The 21,421-nt window shown below is 46.9% G+C and overlaps 1 protein-coding gene across 1 annotated transcript in view; it reads left to right on the top strand.

The window, feature by feature from the left end:
• The window catches only part of Scpep1 (serine carboxypeptidase 1), a 29,981-nt gene extending 10,200 nt beyond the window's left edge, over nt 1-19,781 (top strand). The window contains exons 6-13 of the mRNA XM_006972024.4: nt 733-805; nt 3,535-3,572; nt 4,578-4,706; nt 6,655-6,748; nt 7,641-7,754; nt 10,470-10,607; nt 12,032-12,195; nt 19,137-19,781. Of these exons, the coding sequence (XP_006972086.1) occupies nt 733-805; nt 3,535-3,572; nt 4,578-4,706; nt 6,655-6,748; nt 7,641-7,754; nt 10,470-10,607; nt 12,032-12,195; nt 19,137-19,199 (813 nt within the window). The 3' untranslated portion in view covers nt 19,200-19,781. The remainder of the gene's footprint in view (nt 1-732; nt 806-3,534; nt 3,573-4,577; nt 4,707-6,654; nt 6,749-7,640; nt 7,755-10,469; nt 10,608-12,031; nt 12,196-19,136) is intronic.
• The last annotated feature ends 1,640 nt before the right edge of the window (nt 19,782-21,421 follow it).

The raw sequence follows: 21,421 nt of genomic DNA, 5'->3' as shown, positions 1-21,421 counted from the left end.
TTCATCAAGGCCAAGCCCAGTCTGTTCTCTTGTTTTAGGTCTCTGAATAGCTCATCTATTCCCATCGTTTAGCTTTTGCCCTACTCCCCTGGACAGCCTCCTAGTCTCTATTTCACCAGATACGCATAACTGGGTAACCGATACACACGATAGCATATATGATACTTCAGCTTATGTTCGTTTTTTGAGTGTTCAGTACTATGCTGTGGGGATAATTTCACTTTGGTTTTTAAGGAGCCTTTCTATTTGTCTTGAGTTTTATCATGTGGCCCATCTCTCTGGTGCATGTTTAGTTTATGTCCTTCTGTTTTGGTACTGGTGTAGAGTAGGTTGGGCTTCCTGGCCTGTGTATGGTCCCCACCCTCAAGGATGTCCTGCAGAGCCCCAGCCTCAGTGACTGCTGCTTGGCAGTGGTACCTGTACCCTAGGAGCCCCTGAGCACCTTGGAGGCTCCCAGACGTGGAGATCCCTACCCTCCCAAAGAGAGCTAGGGACAGATCCCGTGCTTGTCCCGAGGACACCCATGAATAAGGCAGAGAGAAACTCAGCAGCCCATCCTTTATTTCCCCAGTGGTGGTGGGCAGGGGCTGCCATCCCGTGTGTGGTCTTCTGGTGCCTGGGGACATTTGAACAGTGTGGGGTAGGAGAAGCCGTGAGTATGTATGTGCCTCTGCTGAGGAGGGATGGAGGCCTGGTGCCCTTGGTCAGAGCATTTCTTGGGTCTTCTTTCAGGCTATTCAGCAAAGGACCATCAAGTGCAACTTTTCTGGGGTTGCTTTGGGTGACTCCTGGATCTCCCCTGTGGGTAAGTATGTGATTTTTAGACATCTCTTTTTTCTCCTATCCCTGTCCCCTTCTGTGACTTTGGACCTATTGTATGACTTCTCTGGGGAAACATTATGAAAGGTCTGTTTGCCTCCAGTACCTCAGACTGAAGAATTCCATCCAAGTCTTGCTTGGTGGGCCAGGGAGTTTATGGGTGTTACTTACAGGGGGCTGGGTGACTCTTGTACAAATGAAAAGTCCTGTCCTTAGGCAATTAAAAAAAGGCTTTTGTTTTTTGTTTTTGTTTGTTTTTTTTTTGTTTTGTTTTTTTTTGTTTTGTTTTTGTTTTTGTTTTTTTGAGACAGGATTTCTCTGTGTAGCTTTGCGCCTTTCCTGGAACTCTGTAGTCCAGGCTGGCCTTGAACTCACAGAGATCCGCCTGGCTCTGCCTCCCGAGTGCTGGGAGGCATGCACCACCACCTCCCGGCCCTATTTTTTATTTTGAAACAGGGTCTTTCTACATAGCTCTGGCTGTCCTGAAGCTCACTACATAGACCAGGCTGGCCTCAAACTAGAGATCTGAGTTTGCCTCTGCCTCAGAAGTGCTGAGATTAAAGGAGTGTGCCACCATGCCCAGCCTAGGAAATATTTAAAAATTAGATGATAATGGTAATGGTGTGTGTGTGTGTGTGTGTGTGTGTGTGTGTGTGTGTGTGTTTAGATGATAATGGTAATGGTGTGTGTGTGTGTGTTTAGATGATAATGGTAATGGTGTGTGTGTGTGGGGGGGTGCCTTGGTTCATATATAGAGGTCAGAGGACAACTTTGTGGAGTTCTTTTCTTCTGCATTTATGTGGGTTCTTGGAATTTAACTCAGGTCACTAGGCTTGTGCAATAAATGCCTTTACCTTCTGAGCCATCCTGCTGGCCCCCCAGGCAATTTTAACCTCAGATGTTTTAGTATTTCTAAGATTATGTATAGTGGGGCAGGCAGTAGTAAGCTTGGAATCTGAAGGAAGGGTCTTGTGAAAGTCTTGTGGTCCCCTTTTCTCCCTTGATTGCTCTGTTATCATGGACTTAGCTATCTGCTGTATAGTTCTGTTTATTTTGTTGCCTTGACTACAGTTCAAGGTCTCTGATAGGTCACCACGGCCCCTCTGCTCTGTGGTGGCAACTATGCCGGGCCCGGCAGAAGCAGCCATCCCGCAGGGCTGTGCTGTCCACATGAAATAAGAGGACATAAGTTTCTGGGTTCTTGGAGAAGCCATCCCAGAAAGCATTCATTCCCCCCAGGCCATCCAGGATGTGTGGGGATGAGCCGTCATTGGCATGGCCTCTGTGACCAAGCTGAGTCCTCTGAAGTGATTTTCCCAGCGAAGGAATCAGAGTTTACAGTGGGAGATGGCTGTAAACACTCGGGGGGATGTTGAAATGCTCTCTTAGACAGCGTGAGTGGCCTCGAAAAGAGGAGACCCAGTTCTGTGTGACTCAGCAGCACAGGGTGAATCTGTGTCACTGGCCTGTCCCCTCTAGCATCCTGACGCTGGAAGAGCATTTGCAGTGAAGTTTCCATGCGTGACCCGTGGTGGTGATGGTGGTGGTGAGGCAAGGTTGGTGTCGGGTCTTGCAAGTCTGAGGCCCACGCTTTTGTAATCCTTTGGGAACACAGACGGGAGCGGTCTGTCTCGGATGCAATCAGGGTGTGGCTTCAGGCATCTGAAGTGATCATCTTGGCCAGGTTAACTCTCTTGGGTTTCCTCAACCTCAGCACCACTGCCATTTGGAATAGTGTAGTGTTGTTGTTGTGGGGAGCTGTTCTGTGTATTAAGGATTTTTTGTTGTTGTTGGGGGACAGTATGTGTGAGATGTGTGCATGTGGTGTGTTAATACATGTGTGTAAATGCATGTGCCCATGCATGCATGCATAAGCCTGAAGAGGACATCAAGTGTCTTTCTCTATCACTCTCTACCTTTTCTGAGACTTTATTTTTATTTCATGTGTGTGGGTGTTCACCTACATGTATGTCTACGCACTATGTGCATGCTGTGCCCTAGGGGCCAGAAGCAGGCATCAGATCCTCTGGGACTGGAGTTACAGGTGGGTGTGAGCCACCTGATCAACTCAAAGTGGGTCGTCTGGAAGAGCAGAAAGTGGTCTTAACTGCTGAGCTAGCTCTCCAGTCTTCGGCCTTATTTCTTGAGACAGGGCATCTCCCTGACCCTGGAACTGGACCGGTAGCCTCAGCAATTCTTCCCATCTCTGCCCACACAGTGCTGGGACTGTAGGCACATACAACCAAACCTGGCTTTGTATGTGGGCTTGGGGATTCGAACTCAGGTCCTCAGCCCTGTGCAGCAAGCCCTCTTACCTGCCGAGCCATCTCCCCGGCCCCCAGTTTTGAACATTTGTCTGTAGCAGCCTCATCCTCTGGTCTTGAGATGACTGTGGGATCCCTCAGTGTGACAACCAGAAATGTCTTCAGATATTCCTTTGGGCACTTAAATGACTCCTACGTTGGGAACCACTGTTCTAACAAAAGATGACTTTTTGTTGGTTTTTGTTTGTTTGTTTGTTTGTTTTGTTTCTTGTTAGTTGGTTGGTCAAGACAAGCTCTCATGGCATCTAACCTGACTCAGATTTGCTTTATAGCTGATGCCGGCCTTGAACTCCTGGTTTCTTGCTCCTGTCTCTTGGCACTTTGAAGGGAAGCCAGTGGGGTGGTCTTTTGGAAAGACGTGGCTAATTTGTGCTTATTCGGTTTTCTTTAGATTCAGTGCTGTCCTGGGGCCCTTACCTGTACAGCATGGTAAGTGGGTGGGTCCTCCGCTCTGCAGTCTCCATGGGAAACAGCATCCCTGACTCCCCTGACCTCCGACCTCCTTTGGTCTCCAGAGAGAATGTATTAGTTATCATCATTGCTGCCAGCTGACAGAAAGCCACTGAAGGGCAGAAGGATTTCCTTCAGTTTACAGTTGGAGAGGGTGTGGTCCGTCGTAGCAGAGACGGGAGGATCAGGGAGCAGAGAGAGAGGCATGCAGGTGTTCACTGGGCATTCTTTCCTCCTTTATGTTCAGTCTGGGACCCCAGTCACTGGTTGCCCACCTTCACACCTCAGTTAATCTAATCTGGAAAAATCCTCACAGACACACGCAGAGTTGTGCCTCACTGACGCCCTAGGGACTTCTTTTGAAAAATTGTGTGTCACGTGTGTTTGTTGCTGGGAATTGAGTCCTCATACATGCAAAGCTACAACTGAACTTAGCCCCAAGCGTTGTCATGTCATGCCCTCCCATCCCCATCCCCACCTTCTTGAGGCAGGGTCTCATGTGTCCCATAGCTTCTTGTCTAGTCTGCCAGTTGAGCTACGTCCCCAGCCCCCAAACCTATGTAGACCAGGATAACTTAAAACTCACAGAGATCCACCTGCCTCTGTCTCCATTCCAGCCCAATACACAATCTTGAATCTCTTGATCTTATGTGACTTTTCAGATACCCCCTCCCCCAAAGTTGAAAGGTCATGGTAAACCTAAACCCTCATGGGCCTACTATCTTGATTCATTTAACACTTTGCTCTGTTTCTTCCATCAATAAGTATGTGACTTGGGGCTGGGGGTGTAACTCAGGGGTAGAACACAGCCTAGAATGCACATGGTCCTGGGTTCGATCCCCGGCCCCTCTCTGACTCTTCTGACTATGCCCTCTTTAGGATAGCTCCCAGTTTCCCTCTCTCTCTTGCTCATCCCCAGCTGCAGCAGTACCGGATTCACACTCCCTAATCGAGTGGGCTTTTTGTTCTCCGTTTGTCTTCCAGTCTCTCCTGGACGACAAAGGCCTGGCTGAGGTGTCGGACATTGCAGAGCAAGTCCTCGATGCTCTCAACAGGGGTTTCTACAAGAAGGCCACTGAGCTGTGGGGGAAAGCAGAGACAGTCATTGAAAAGGTAAAGAGTCGCCTGGGCTACCAAGTGAGTTCCAGGAAAGGCGCAAAGCTACACAGAGAAACCCTGTCTCGAAAAACCAAAAAAAAAAAAAAAAAAAAAAAAAGAAAAGGTAAAGAGCCGAGCATGACATGGCTTTGCGGCTGGGGGATGGGACCCATGGCTGGTGTTGTCAGGATGAGTCTTATCCTGGGCCTCCCACAGTCTTAGAAATGCTTGCATGTCGAATGATGATCTAGATGGCATTAGCAATGACATCGTAGCCTTTAGAGGGTCAGCAAGCCTCCTAGGCTTGAAAGACCTCCTTGTTCCCGACTGAAAGTTCAGATTCTATAAGAAAAACTGTCGGGGCTGGCGAGATGGCTCAGAGGTTAAGAGCACTGACTGCTCTTCCAGAGGTCCTGAGTTCAATTCCAGCAACCACATGGTGGCTCACAACCATCTGTAATGAGATCTGGTGCCCTCTTCTGGCCTGTAGTCATACATGCTGTATACATAATAAATAAATAAATCTTTAAAAAAAAAAAAGAAAGAAAGAAAGAAAGAAAAAGAAAAACTGTCTTAGCCACACAGCTTTAATCCCAGTACTTGGGAGGCAGAGGCAGGTGGATCTCTGTGAGTTCCAGGACAGCCAGGTCTATGCAGAGAAACCCTGTCTGATTAAAAAAAAATTAAAAAAAGAAGGAAGACTGTCTGGTGGCCAAGCAGAGTAGTACATTCATGTGATGTCCCAGCACTTGGGAGGTAGAGTCAGGAGGATCAGAATTTCAGGGTCACTTCAGCTACATAAGAAGTTTAAGGTCAGCTTAGGCTACATGAGACCCTGACTCAGAAACGAAACAACAACAAAAACCCAACAAACAAAAAATATGATTCAGTAGCTTAGTATGTGTTAAGACATACATGTGTTAGGGTTTCTATTGCTGTGAAGAGACACCATGACCATGGCAACTCTTATAAAGGAAAACATTTAATGGGGTGGCGTACAGTTTCAGAGGTTTAGTCTATTATCGTCATGGTGGAACATGGCAGCATGCAGGCAGACATGGTGCTGGAGAAGGAGCTAAGAGTTCTACATCTTGTGCAAGGAACAAGAAGTAGTCTATCCCACTGAGTGTGGTTTGAGCATACATGAGACCTCCAAGCCGCCTCCACACTCCGCACAGTGACACACTTCCTCCAACAAGGCCACACCTACTCCAACAAGGCCATACTTCCTAATAGTGCCATTCCCTTTGGGGGCCTTTTTTTTTTTTTTTTTTTAAGTTTTTTGAGACAGGGTTTTTCTGTGTAGCCCTAGCCATCCTGGACTAGGCTGGCCTCGAACTCACCAAGATCTGCCTGCCTCTGCCTTCTGAGTACTGGGACTAAAGGCATGCACCACCCCTGCCTGGCCCATTTTCTTTCAAAACACCAGAGCTGGTAGTGCACATCTGTAAGCCAGCACTTCTGAGGTAAAAGAAGCAGGAGGATCAGGGGTTCCAGGTCATCCTCAGCTACACAGCAAGTTTTTTGTTTTTTTTTTTGAGGCCCACCAGTACAACGTAAGCTAACATCTCAAAATACCAGAGAAAAGAGACCGCAGTACTCAGGGGAATGTGTACTTTCAAGACAACGGATTTTCTTATTTGGATCCTTGTCAAGTAGTATTCTGCCTTGAGTCAGGTCAAAAAAAAAAGAAATCGATGGCCAAGAGGCCACTCGGCCACTCGGCTCCCTGCACACTGACGCACGGGCCCTTGTGTTCCAGTGGTGTCTGGGCTCCCATGAGCTATGTGCTGTAGGCACACGGGCGGGCACAGCTGCCATCTAAGCCTTTAGAGAGGCTTTCTTACTAGTCCAGTAAATTTATAAGCTTACGGTCATCCTTGGAAAGCCAAGCACTTTTCTGTTTGTCAAACTTGGACGGTGGACAGAAAAAGAAACCACCCGAATGTGCTCTCTATTTCAGAACACAGACGGGGTAAACTTCTATAACATCCTAACCAAAAGCACTCCGGAAGCCTCCATGGAATCGAGCCTTGAATTCCTCCGGAGCCCCTTAGGTGAGCGTACCCTGCGGCTGTTAGCCCCTCTGTGCAGGAAGACCTGTCCTGTTACCAACATGCAGTTTATATAACAGAAAAGTAGCTTTCAGTGGTTCTAAGTCTATTCACAGAGTTGCCCACTCTTCACCTCAATCCAGTTTTAGAATATTCCCATCACCCCAGAAAGAGCCCACACACACGTTTGCCGCCTCTTCTTCCCACTCCCAGCCCCAGGCAATCACTTCAGGCGCTTTCTGTGTCTCTGGGTTTTGGCTTTTCTCAACATTCTATATAAATGGAATCATACAGTGGTTTCTTGGTTTTTTTATTTTTTATTTTTTGATTGGTGTTCCTTAGCATACTGTATTTGGGAAGCAACTTGATCTTAGAGCCAAAGGGGCCAGGGAGCAATGGGAACCAATGCCTTTTGATGAGGGAGGGTTGAGAATGATACCCAGGACCAAGTGCATGCTCAGCACATGCTCTAGCAGTGAGCTGCATCATGGGGCAGCAGTCTCTGCTCACTGAACTGCAGGGTCAGGTCCCTGCAGGGCTGACTGTAGTGGTCTCTCAGCTGGCCCGGCTTGGCTTTGATTGCAGAATGCCCGAAACCCTCCCCCAGCAAGATGAATGCTCCTTGATTCCTCTTCTCAACTGACTTCCTTGGTCTGTTCAGGGTAATCCCAGTGGCCCTACAGTGCCCACAGACTACAGTTACCAATACCAACCTATCCGATTTCAACCTGCTTCTGGCCCCCTTTCTCCCCTCCGCATGGATCAAAGTGACACTTTTTCCTTTTCCAGGAAAAGGCCTCCCTCCACCGTGCCGACTCCCCCAGTAGCTTGGGAAAGGTGTCTGTGGGGTCCTGACGCCGGGTCTTTGACTCACTCTGTACCAGTTTGCTTTCAGTTCGTCTGTGTCAGCGTCATGTGAGACACCTACAGGGAGACACCTTGAGTCAACTCATGAATGGCCCCATCAGAAAGAAGCTCAAAATTATCCCTGAGGATTGCTCCTGGGGAGGTACTTAAATGACCTAATCAAGTGCCGTTGTAAGGGGGATGTGTGCCATTTGAGAGGCCTTCCTTCGTAGACTGGGTTTCCTTGGTGATGGCGGTCTGTGGTAAGTAAAGTAACATTGCCGTCTGCAGCAGATGGAGAATCAGTCAGCGACTTGACACAGTGAATCAGAATAAGGAGCTGGCAGAGAAATGGCTGGGAAGTGGCCTGTGATTGGCTGTGTGTCGATCATTGTTGAAGCCTAGTATGGATGCATGGGGACTACTACACCCTTTACCTTGTAACACAGTGAAAACACAGGCGTGGGGCATGGTAGTACTCGCCTGAAATTCCCAGTACTTAGAGGCTGACAAGTTTGAGGCCAGCCTGGGCAATTTAGCGGAACACTGCCTCTAAAAAAAATAAAGGCCCGGGAGATGGCCCAGTGGTTAAAGGCACTTGTCATCAAACCTGTTGACCTGACTTCAGTCTTCCGGACTCACGTGCTGCTGGAAGGAGAGACCTGATTCCCAGAAGCTGTCCGTTGGCCTCTGCATGTGCCCATGGCATGTATCTGTCTCTACCCCTACCCACCCATCAGAAAATAAACAGAATTGAAAAAAAATATGATAAAATGCTACATGTAAGGCCACAGCTGGTCACATGTGAGATTTCCAGCCAAAGGTCCTTTGAAGGGTATCAGACAACCCACGTGCACTGGCAAGTTCTGACCCGTTCCCGTGCTGGCCCTTCAGACATGCTGGTTGGTGCTAGATACGGTCTGCCATGCCTGTCTTCTTCTCTGGAGGTCACAGTGTGGAAATATTTGAGTCTTTAGAGACCAAGGCCAGATAGAAATCTTGGGTAAGGTCCTACTTAGTCCTATGGGGGCATTTGGGACAAGCAGAGAGGCATTTCTTTGGTTTGCATCCAAGATACCCCAAGACTACAAGGTCAGGGGGCCCTTTTCTCAGGTCACCCCCCCCCCCTTGGAGCTGCTGAGAACTATGTTTTTTGTTTTTGTTTGTTTGTTTGTTTTTTGTTGTTTTTTCTGTTTTTGGTTTTTGCAGACAGGATTTCTCTGTGTAGTCCTGGCTGTCCTGGCATCTGCTCTGTAGACTAGGCTGGCCTCAAACTCAAAGAGATCCACTTGCTTCTGCCTCCTGAGTGCTGGGATTAAAGGTGTGCACCACCACTGCCTGATGAGAGCTATGTTTTGACCCTGGTCCTGACTTCGTTAGCTTTCATGGCTTGCCCTATCACAATCTACATCACTGGAGCTCATTTCTGACTTAGTATCTTCATATCTCTGAGTCAAATAAAAAAGCCAGACTATGACATTAAACGGGGCAGAGGGCTTGGTATAGTGGCAGACCCCTGCAGTCCCCAGTACTCAGCAGTCTGAGGCAGGAGGATTGAGAGTTCAAGGCCTGCATGGGCTACATCGTAAGATCCTGTCTTTATATAAATAGCCAGGCGTAGTGGCTCACACGTGTGAACCCAGCACTTGGGATGCTAAGGTCTGTATCACAGTGAGTTCCAGGTCAGCCTAGGTTAATGTCCTTGCTGTTCTTGCAGAGGACCCGAGTTTGGTTCCTAGCACCCACCCTGGATAGATAGCTTACAGTCTCTAACTCCAGTTCCAGGGGATCCAGTGCCCTCTTCTGGCCTCCACGGGCACTGCATGCATGTGGTGCACCTGACTGTACACAGGCACACACACGCATACACATAAACAGAAAATAAATCTTCTTAAACATCCAAATAAATAAAAAGGACAGGCTTTGCTTGGCTCCGAGTTGCAGTTGGTCGGTCGGGTCTGAATTCAAGTCTTAGCTCACTCACTGGTGGCTGGCGGTTTCACCCTGGCCTTGTTCCTCAGCCTCTCTGAGCCTCCTTCACTTGGACGTGGTCCAGGCGGCCTGTCTTCCGGCACAGTGAGGAAGAACTGGAAATCGCCTCTGTAATATTTACGTAGCCTCGTGCCCGTCAGATAAATGGCGGTGGCTGTAATGTCACCAGCTATGATGGCGGGGCAGGTGGTCGGGCATCAGGAGTCTGTGCTGGCTGCTGGCTGCTGGCTGCGGGCACTTCTTAGCCATTTGCCTTTCCTGAAGGCCTGCTTTGAAGTAGCTTAGATCTGGTTTGGTCTGTGGTAAGATAGCCCTGCTTAGGCTCAGTACTTGGAACACGGCCCTGAGACGACTTAGCACCGAAATAACTTTGGCCCAGAGCACAATTTATTCCCAAGTGGACCAGCTAAAAGGATTTCTGGGCCTCTGCCTCCCGGTTTCTTTCTGCAGGTTCCGGCTCCTTGTTGCACACGGCAAGCTCCCCAAGCAAAGGGACCATGGGCACTTTTTGTATTTCCTTTCTACCCAGCTATTGCTGGCCACTCGGTCCCTCTGTGGAGCACCTGTTTGTCATTCAGCCTTCGCTATCTAGGGACCTTTGGGTGCCATAGTTTAGGATGCTTGGGCTCAAAGATAGTTCTTTATTTATTTATTCATTCATTCATTTGTTTATTTATTTATTTCTTGAGACGGGGTTTCTCTGTATAGTTTTGGTGCTTGTCCTGGATCTCGCTCTGTAGACCAGGCTGGCCTCGAACTCATAGAGATCCACCTGGTTCTGCCTCCCGAGTGCTGGGATTAAAGGCAAGCACCACTGCTGCCTGGCAAAAAATACTTCTTAATCCGGCCCATTCTAACCTGCTACCTTTCTCTCCTTCTCCTGTAGCCCAGTCATCTTACGTCTTCATAAGCATGGAGGAAGACTTCATGAAGCCTGTCGTCCATATTGTGGATGAGTTGCTGGAAGCTGGGGTCAATGTGACTGTGTATAATGGACAGCTGGATCTCATTGTGGACACTATGGGTAGGAACCAACTCTTGGGGACACATGGAAGCAATCATGGGTCAAGCTAGAAAGAAATGGCCTTGGATACATTAGCCTTGGGGTCAGTGGCATTAATGTCAGGAGGAATACCATTTCCTGCTATATCCATCATCAACTCCTGGGTCTTTCCAATTCTGGGGTCCCCGGGTATGAATAAAAAAAAGAATATCTGCCCACCTCTTGTCTTCCTGGCTCTTGGCCATATTCACTACTTAATTGAGGGAAAGCTTTATTTTTGTGATGTGTTACAGAAGGTGTTAAACACTAACCATCAACAACTCTATTTCCAAGGCCCCAGGAGAATTGGTCTCTCAGGCAGGACCCCATTGCCTTGTTTGAGAGCCATGGAGTCCTATGGGTGCTTAGAGACCAGATCTTAGGACCCACGGGGAAAGCTGTGCCTAGTGACCCAGCCTGGGACTGGAAGGAAAAGTCACGGCTCAGGACCCCCAAGGCCAAGTTCTCAGCACAAAGGAGATTTATTTGTCCCAGATGGACAGAGGGCAGGAATAAGGGACAAAGGAGGGAACCAGGGAGAGGGGGCAGGGGATTTGTCCCAGAGGACAAAGGACTGCTTCTGGATAGAGAGGAGGCAGACGTGGACACAGGAAAATGGCGGTTTATAAAGGTACACGGGGAACCCTCATGTTAGGATGAGGTGCTTGACTTTAATTGGGCATGTTAATTAGGTGAGCCAAAGGGGGCTTTGGATTGCTGGACTTCAGTATGTTGATAGCTGGACCACAGTAGTCAGCCTCAGGAGGAGGAGATGGCCAAATAAGGGAATAGACCTTGGGGGCTAGTGTTAGGAATGTAACCCAGTGGCTGTTAGCAAGGCAGGGGGAACTGGGGAAAAGGGCAAGGCCTGCCAGAGCCACGTGCTCTGAGTGGGTTAATGTCCCTTCAGTGATCGTAGCTACTGAAGCCAAGACAGAATGATTAAAATCTCAAGGCCTGGGGGCTGGAGAGATGGCCCAGTGGTTAAGAGCACTGACTCCTCTGCCAGAGGACCCAGGTTCAATTCCCAGCACCCACATGGCAGCTCACAGCTCTCTGTAACTCTAGTTCCAGGGGATCCAATGCTCTCATACAGACACACATGCAGGCAAAACACCAATGCAAATAAAACTTTAAAAATAAATGTTAAAAAAAAAAAAAATCCCAAGGCCTAGATGAGTAATAGAGTGAGTTCAAGGCCAGCCTGAAATACTTGAAATTTAGCAAGACATTCTCTTAAAAAAAAAAAAAAAAAAAAAAAAAAAAAAAAAAAAAAGACTGAGACATTTAAAAGTTAAAAAAAAAAAAAAAGCCAGCCTCTAAGTTATAGGACCTAGATTATTTTCTCTGTCTCTGACTCCACCAAGCTCTTAGTACTGATTCTGTTCCTTGGCCCCTCTCACTAGGTCAGGAGGCCTGGTTGCGGAAGCTGAAGTGGCCACATCTGTCCAAATTCAACCAGCTGAAATGGAAGGCCCTGTACAGCAATCCTAAGTCTGTGGAAACATCTGCATTCGCCAAGTCCTATGAGAACCTAGCCTTCTACTGGATCCTAAAGGCGGGTCACATGGTGAGTGATCCCAAGAAAAGCTTCAGACTTGGGGATATTTGGGGTCTCTGCCCCTCAGTCCCACTCCCTGCCGTGTGTGTGTGTGTGTGTGTGTGTGTGTGTGTGTGTGTGTGTGTGTGTGTATCTTGCATTCTTGCATGCGTGTGGAAGCCAGAGTTATGCTGGTTATTGTCTTCCTTGATCACCCTGTTTGTTTATAGGCTGAGTTTTACCACATAGCCTTGGCTAGCCTGGGGTTCACTATGTAGATCATAGACCAGGCTGACCTTGAACTCACAAAGATTCGCCTGCTTCTACTGGGATTAAAGGCACATGTCACCACACCTGGCTCAACCTTATTTTTTGAGACAGGGTCTCCCTGAATTTGGAGCTCAGCAATTGAGCTAGGCTGGCTGGCCAGTGAGCTTGGGGTCTGCCAATCTCTGCCTCTCCAGTGCTGAGGTTACAGGCGTGGGCTGCCGTGACTGCTTTTCACGCGTGAACGTCTGAACTCAGGTCCTCAAGCTTTCGGGGCAACTTCACCAGCTGACTTATCTCCCCAATCTGTGTTTTGAGTTTTTTATAATGAAATTCTACTAAGGCTGAGCATTGCTGATCCAAAAATCTAAACTCCAAAACTTTTTAAACATTAACATGACTTTGCAAGGAGAAATATCATTGCCAGACCTCAGGTCATCTAACATAGTCGAGACACCATGTGCTAAAATCATTGCACAAAATTACCTTCATCCCATAAGGGTGAGTGACAGTCATCTTGAGTCCCAGCCTCAAGATTCCTTTTTGTGCATATGCAAGTATTTCAGAGTCTGGAAAAAAAAAATCTCAAGCACTCTGGTGTCATGTCCTTCATCTAAGGGTTACTCCGCCTCTCTTAGCACTTCTTTGAGGCTGAACGTAAACTCATTTTAAAGTTGAAATCTCCCTGGGCGAGGTATGCTGGGCTCCTCTTCATTCTCTGTTTTAAATGAATTCATAGGATGCATTGCTCTTAACAGTTCGCCCTGGGAGAAGAAGAGAGAATTAACTTTCCATGATCACACATAAAACTTAAAGCTGAGGGGCTGGAGAGATGGCTCAAAGGTTAAGAGCACTGGCTGTTCTTCCAGAGGACCTGGGTTCAATTCCCAGCAACTACATGGTGGCTCACAACCATCTAGAGTGAGATCTGGTGCCCTCTTCTGGCCTGCAGGTATACATGTAGGCAGAACATTATATACATAATAAATAAATTTTTAAAACAAAGCTTAAAGCTGAGCTGAGCACAGTGACATCCTCATACAATCCCAGCACTCAGGAGACAGCCAGGAGGAGCAGGAATTCACATCTGGCCTTGGCTACATAGTAAATTCCAGAGCCTGGACTACCTAAGACCCTGTCTCAAAACAAAACAAAAATGCTGGCCGCTTTGTGAAGTCTAGTCACAGTATGCATGGCACAAGGTGGGGAGTGTCTCCAAGCAGTGGTGGCCCAGGGACATGTTTGGAAGAGGCTGTGGTATAAAGAGGGACTCAAGGCTGTGGGCACTTCCATGCCCGTGGAGGGAATGTGCTATTTCCTTTTTAGGTTATGTGTTGATTACGTAGCTCTCTTTGAGAGATTGCTAATCCCAAGTGGCCCCAAGTCCCACAACAGACACACATATTGATGAAGGAATTGGGAATAGCAAAAGCAGAAGGTCCCCCAAAACCTCATTAATCAAACACCCATATGTCTCCTAAGTACGAATCATGAATACTACTGGCAGGTGCCTGGAGCCTAGAGGTGGGGGACCGGTGCTAAGTTCCTGGCCTCATGGAACTGCAGGCCTCAGAGGGCCTAGGTTTACAGAAATATGATAGGATTACAAATCAAACATTTACTAATAGTGAATCATAAATTTATTTAAAGACAATTTTTGGTATACATATAATTTTACTATTTATTAGACTAAATTTTCATAGTAGTGAGATACATAGGCCTGTTTATTTTTATGTAAAGAAATATATCTTGGCTGAATATTTGATACTCCAGACAAAGAGGAACTTCAGTAATTTTCAGAACTTACCTCTGTTTTAGTTTTGGGAGGTTTATTTTATTTTTCTTTCTTTTAAATGATTTATTTTTATTTTATGTGCATTGGTATTTTGCAGACATGTATGTCTGTATGAGGGTGTCAGATCCCTCTGTGAACTGCCGTGCGGGTGCTGGGATTAAACCGGCTCCTCTGGAAGAGCAGCCAAGTGCTCTTAACCATTGAGCCATCTCTCCAGACCATTATTTTATTTTCAGATGTATGTGTCTATACGAGTACATGCCACACGTCTGTGGGTGCCCATGGATACCAAAAGAGGGTGTCAAGCTTGAGTTACAGGTGATCCGCCCAACACGGATCCTGGAAACTGAACTCAGGTCCTCTGGAAGAACAGCAAGTGCTCTTAACCACTGAGCCACCTCTCTAGCCCTGCTATTTTGACTTGAAAATATTTTTAATTACGTTATTTTTGCAGAGGGTTGGGGGGTGGCGGACATGTAGAGGTGAAAAGACAGCTCAGAGCCGTCCCTTCTCTCCCTCAGCCTCGTGGGTCCAGAGGACCAAATAGCAACAACCGCCTTTCCCTGCTGCGCCATCTTGCTGGCCCATTAATTTGATTTTATAATGGTCACTGCTGAGAATGCTACTTCATAGAAATAAGAAAAAGAGGGCTGGAGAGATGGCTCAGAGGTTAAGAGCACTGGCTGCTCTTCCAAAGGTCCTGAGTTCAATTCCCAGCAACCACATGGTGGCTCACAACCATCTGCAATGAGATCTGGTGCCCTCTTCTGGGCTGCAGGGATGTGTTCAGGCAGAATACTGTATACATAATAAATAAATAAATAAATAAATCTTTAAAAAAAAAAGAAATAAGAAAAAGAAAGTAGTAGAAGGAATTAGGGTCATTTTTTTTTTAAAGATTTATTTATTTATTATGTATACAGTGTTCTGCCTGCACACCAGAAGAGGGCACCAGATCTCATTATAGATGGTTGTGAGCCACCATGTGGTTGATGGGAATTGAACTCAGGACCTCTGGAAGAACAGCCAGTGCTCCTAACCTCTGAGCCATCTCTCCAGCTCCGGAATTAGGGTCATTTAAAAAATCATTGGAAATTATGTCCTACATTCATTTGGCTTTGGCTTTTTTTTTTTTTTTTTTTTTTTTTTTTTTGATAGTGTCTCACTGTGTAGCCCTGGCTAGCCCAAAACTCACTATATAGACTAGGTCTGTCTGCCTCTGCTGTCTGAGTCCTGGAATTAAAGGTCTGAGCCACTGCATCCAGCCAGAAAAAAGTTTTTTAATTTTTTTTTTTTAATGCATTGGTGTTTGACCTACATGTCTTTGTGAGGGAGTCGGATCCACTGGAACTTGAATTACAGACAGTTGTGAGCTGCCATGTGGGTGCTGGGAATTGAACCTGGGTCCTCTAGAAGAGCAGCCAGTGCTCTTAACCGCTAAGCCATCTCTTCAGCTCCCGGAAAGAAGTTTTTAGTGTGTGTGTGTGTGTGTGTGTGTGTACACATACATGTGTCTGTGCAGGTGCACATGTTCAGGATGGTACACATGGGTGTATATGCAAGTACCTGTTCGTAGAGGCCAGAGGATAGATAACCTGTAACACTGTCCTCAGGAATGCCGACTACCTCCCTTGAGACATGCTCTCTCGTTGGTCCTAGAACTTACCAGTTAGGCAAGGCCAGCCTGCCTCAGGGATGCTTCAGTCCTTGCCTCCCCAGGACTAGGAATTAAAGCACATGCCATCATACCCAGCATTTTTTTTTTAAAAGACAGGGTCTCTCTACATAGCCCTGGCTGTCCTGGAACTCACTTTATAGACCAGGCTAGCCTCAAACTCAGAGATCCACCTGCCTCTGCCTCCTAAGTGCTGGGATTAAAGGCATGCACCACCACTGCCCAGCTCAGGGCAAGTTTTTAATGATAGGATATCTCCCCAGCACCATATGACAATTTTTCACTAAACCCAGGTCAACAACTCAGAATTTTTTTTTTTTTTTTGAGACAAAGCTGGTTTAGCTCAGGCTAGTCTGAAATATACTAGGTAGTAAAGATGATCTTGACCTAATGGTTCCCATGCCTCCACCTCCTAATTGCTATGATTACAGGCATCACTACCACAGCCTGCTAGAGCAGCGATTCTCAACCTGTGGGTCTCAACCCACTTTGGGGGTCAAATGAATCTTTCACAGGGGTCACCTGAGACCATCAGAAAACGCAGATATTTACATTATGATTCATAACAGTTATGAAGTAGCATCAAAAATAATTTTAGGAGCCAGGCAGCGGTGGCGCACGCCTTTAATCCCAGCACTCGGAAGGCAGAGGCAGGCAGATCTCTGTGAGTTCGAGGCCAGCCTGGACTACCAAGTGAGTTCCAGGAAAGGCACAAAGCCACAGACAAACCCTGTCTCGAAAACAAAAACAATAATAATAATAATAATAATTTTAGGTTGGGGGTCACCACAACATGAGGAACATAAAGGGTCCCACGGTTAGGAAGGTTGAGACCGATGTGGTAGAGAGTCCCGAAGCTACAGAGTGAATTTAAGGCCATCCTGAGATACAGGAACATCTCAGAAAGGGGAGGAGCACCCCGCCCTTTGAAGGACGGACAGACACATGAAGCGGTGGGGACCAGGGTTAAGGTAGCTTTAGTTGCGCATCTGTGGAATGTGGGTACCTTCACTGCTGACCTGGGCAAAGCTGTTAGAGAATCGTCAAGTGACACACTGTGTGGGTCCCCATCTCCATCGTGGGTTTCAGACCCCTGTCTCCTTGGTTTGTCACTTACAGAACAGAACAGCATGTTCAAGCTAAAGTAGCCCTTGGAAACTGTCATTAAGACATTCCCTTCAGTTGGCCAGGTGTCATTTTAGAAAGCCCTGGTTAGGAGAGTCCAGGACAGTCGCTCAGACAGGATCAGAGGGTGGGGATATCAGACCCAGTGTCTCAGACAGGGTTTCTATTGTTGTCAAGAGACACCATGACCACAGCAACTCTTATAAAGGAAAACATTTCACTGGGCCTGGCTTACAGTTCAGAGGTTCAGTCCATTGTCGTTGATGGAAAACATGGCGGCATGCAAGTAGACATGGTGCTGGAGAAGGAGCTGAGAGTTGTGCATCTCGATCTGCAGACAGCAGAAAGTGAATGGAGCCCAAGCTTCTAAGACCTCAAAGCCTGCGCCCACAGTGACACACTTCCCCCAACAAAGCCATACCCACTCCAACAAGGCCACACCTTCCAATAGTGCCACTCCCTATGGACCAAGCGTTCACACACCTGAGTCTAAGGGCGCCGTTCCTATTCAGACCAGCACTCCTGGAGAGCACGGCTCAGCCTTTTCCAGTAAAGGAGAGAAACCAAGGCCTTCCTTCAACCTTCCCTCTTTTAATGGTGTATGAAAGATTTTTTGCTTATATATTTTCTCAGTGCATTCTCAGCTTATGTTTTATTACTAAAAATATATACAGATAGGTGTAGTTTCCAACTCTTATACCAGTTTCTTTTCCAAAGAGTCAGATTTCTTCAAAACTTCCATATATAGAAGATTTTTTTTAAATTTATTCTAAAAATCTGAGATCCAAGAAACAGTGGAAGGCTCAGGACCCATGCCGAGCAATGGTTCATTACTATTGGTTTTTAGCTCTTCAGTTAGACTGTCTCCTCTTCCTCTCTACTCCATCCCCAGCCTGGGCAAGGACCTTCCTCCTCCAAAAGGAACACTTTCAAATGCTTAACATCTCCTTCCTTCTCTGTTATTATTGTGTGTGTGTGTGTGTGTGTGTGTGTGTGTGTACACATGCCTTGAAGTGCATGTGGACATGAGAGAATGTCCTTCAGTTGGCCCTCCTTCCACCTTGTTGAGGCAGGGTCTCTCTGTGTCTGCTGTTCCAGCCCACGAATTTCTGGGTGATTCTCCGTCTCTGCCTTTCGTCCGGCCGCAGGAGTGCTGGGTGCACACCACCACATCTGGCTTTTTAAAATAAATTTTTTAAAATTTATTTTTATTTCCTGTGCTTTCATGTTTTCCCTGCATGTGTGTCTTTGTGAGGGTGTCGGATCCCCTAGAAATGGAGTTACAGACAGTTGTGATCCACAGTGTGCTTGCTGGGACTTGGACCCAGGTGCTCTCTGGAAGAGCAGCCAGTGCTCTTAACTGCTGAGCCATCTCTCTAGCCACCCCAAAATTTTTTAAACGTACTGATGTTTTTTTGTTTTGCTTTTCTTTTTTGAGGCAGAATCTGACAACGTAGCCTAAGCTGCCTTCTGTCTTTCTATATTGCTAAGTCTGGTTTTGAATTCATGATCCTCCTGCCTCCACTCTCAAGTGCTGGTCTTACAGGCATGCCCGCTCTCAGCCTGTTTTCCATGTTCCTGGGGATGGAACGCGGGACTTGATGCATGCCAGGCAATGACGCTAGCAGCTGAGCTACATCCTCAGCCCTTCTTTCTGCACTGTCTTCCTTCTTTCTTAAATAGGCTGCATCCCAGGACCATAAACACAGCCCCCATAAGGAAGTCACCAAGGGCTAGGGGTATGCGACTCGGTAGCAAAACCTTTACCTAGCATGTGTGAGGCTCTATCTAGGGTTGGTGTCATGCTCTGCTAAAAAGAGAGAGAGGAAGGAAGCAAGGAGGGGGGAGGAGAGGGGGGAGGGGACATGGGAAAAGAGGGGAGGGAGAAGTCAACAGATCATCCTCGAGGAATAGCAGGCTCCCTAAATGCCAACTTCTTCAGGCCCCAACACACTGGGAGCCCAGAACTTTGGTCCAGCAAGGAGGCCCTTTCTTTACAGCTATCACAAATCTTCCTAGATCTCTCCTAGAAAGGAGGATGTCAGTCACCCTTGTCCTTGACCCAGTACTTATGTCAGGAACACTAATTTAGATGCTTCTTGGTTCTAGGTTCCTGCTGACCAAGGAGACATGGCTCTGAAGATGATGAGGCTGGTGACTCAACAGGAGTAGAATGCCTGAGCTGAGCTGAGCTGAGGAGCTGGCTGGGCCTGGAGACCCTGGAGCAGAGCCTAGGCTGTGGGTGCTAATGTCACAGGCTCTTCCCTGACTCTCATATGGGACGTGACTATGGCAGCTCCTGCCAGCTCCTGTACATTGGAAGACTGTGGCTTCTATGTCAACTTAGAAATCAGTTCTACTTTGTAAAGAGGATGAAAAAAACCAGACTCATTTAATCAAAATGAAGGATTGTAATGGATTGGCCTCTCATTATACAAGCGAACGATAACACACGTAAATTCCAGCACTTGAGAGGTAGAAGCAAGAAGATCAGAAGTTCAAGATCACACTCAGCTACATTGCAAGTTCAAAGGCAGCCTGCACCAGATGGGAGAGACACAAAGAAAATAATAAACACCCACTGAGCCGCCAACTCAATGTCTGTTCCTATAGGTCTTTTATTTGCTACATATGCCTATATATTTTTACAAAAATGGAGTCCATACAGTATGCTATTTTGCCTTCTATTTTGTTCACATGTCAACATAACCTGCACTTCTTCTTCTGTCAATAAATGTGCTGTGATATTTTTAATGACTGCTGAAAAGTCTATTTTGTGATCGTTCCTTCCTAATCGTTTCCCTCGAGTGTTTCTAGTTTTGTCGACGGCACTCTGGTGAGTCACCCGAATAGCTAATAGTTGTATGCACACTTCATTTCCTTCTGGAAAACTTGTGGCGGGGTAAGTGTTTAGTCAAGAGATTTCCACGTGCCTTTAAAATTAAGATGATAAGCTCAGGATTTAATGTTTAAACCACAAGCTGAACTCTGAATAAGTGATCAGGTAGCTTCCAAGACAGTCTTGGACAGCAAACCTCAGCTCTGCCTGGAGAACATGAGGGCTTCCTCACAGATTCCAGCAACATTATCAGAGTCCTGTGGCCAGAGACTCCTCTCCCCGGGCTTACTGTTCTCAAGTCTCTTGTACCCCTTGGAGAGACCATTAGAAGCCTGTGCTGGATCCAGCCTGTACATGCCTTTTCTCCTTCTGCCTTCACTTTCTACTTGTTGCTAAAGGAGAGGGCCTATCCTGTGCTTAAATCTACGTTAAAAACCTCCTTAGGCTGGTTCAGCAGTAAAGAGCATGTGTTACTCTTCTGGAAGGACCAGAGTTCAATTCCCAGCATCTGTGTCAGGATTCTGCCGGTAACTCCAGGGGATCCACCACCTCTGGCCTCTTTGGGTACCTGCACACACGTGGCACATACACATGAGTAATCCCTCTGAAGGTCTTGGGAGGTAGGGCCTTTAGAGGTGGGGCATAAGAATGCTTCCAACGTGAATGTATCAGTGCCATTCATGGCTTGGTTATCAGGAGTGTCTTTGTTGTTGTGAATTATAGACAGATTTTTCTTTTGGCCACCAGCTCACAAATAACAACATGGAGACTTATTAATAATTATGAAAGCACACTCTTAGCTTAGGCTTGTTCTTAACTAGTTCTTATACCTTAAATTAACCCATATCTTTTAATCTACGTTATTTTACATGGCTTGGTTACTTTTACTCTCTACTGCCCATCCTGCTTCCTCTGTGTCTGGCGTGTGACTTCACCTTTCTTCTTCCCTGAAGCCTCTCTGTCCCTGGAAGTCCCACCTAACTTCTTCCTGCCTAGCTATTGGCCATTCAGCTCTTTATTAAACCAATCAGAAGGCACCTTCTTCACAGTGTAAACAAATATTCTGCAACAGTGAATACAAGAAGAAACTCGGTTATAAACTCCCCAATTGGCTCCTATTCCAAAGCATGCCTTCATAGGGAGTTCCCTGAGATCCATTGACTGGAGAAGGTAACTCTCAGGCTTGGTTTACACATTCCTGACTCTGACTCTGGGCAGGCGTCCATCACCTGAAGATGCACAGCCCTAGCCTCACTCTGTAGCAGCCCTGAAAGATGGCCATTCTCCCGGAGGGGTGGGGGCCAGAACCTGGAACCACATGCCAGCTTCACCTCACTGGAAAGCAATGGATAGAAAAATGGACCATTGTCACTGGGTGGTGGTGGTGTACGCCTTTAATCCCAGCACTTTGGAGGCAGAGCCAGGCAGATCTCTGAAAGTCCAAGGCCAGCCTGGGCTACAGAGTGAGTTCCAGGAAAGGCATAAAGCTACACAGAGATACCCTGTCTCGAAAAACAACAAAATAAAACAAAAAGACCGTTATCAAATCCTCCTT

This window comes from Peromyscus maniculatus, chromosome 8 (assembly GCF_049852395.1).
Source record: "Peromyscus maniculatus bairdii isolate BWxNUB_F1_BW_parent chromosome 8, HU_Pman_BW_mat_3.1, whole genome shotgun sequence".
Taxonomy (NCBI): Eukaryota; Metazoa; Chordata; class Mammalia; order Rodentia; family Cricetidae; genus Peromyscus; species Peromyscus maniculatus.
Note: the sequence above shows the minus strand (reverse complement) of the source record. Positions and strands in the feature narration are given on the sequence as shown.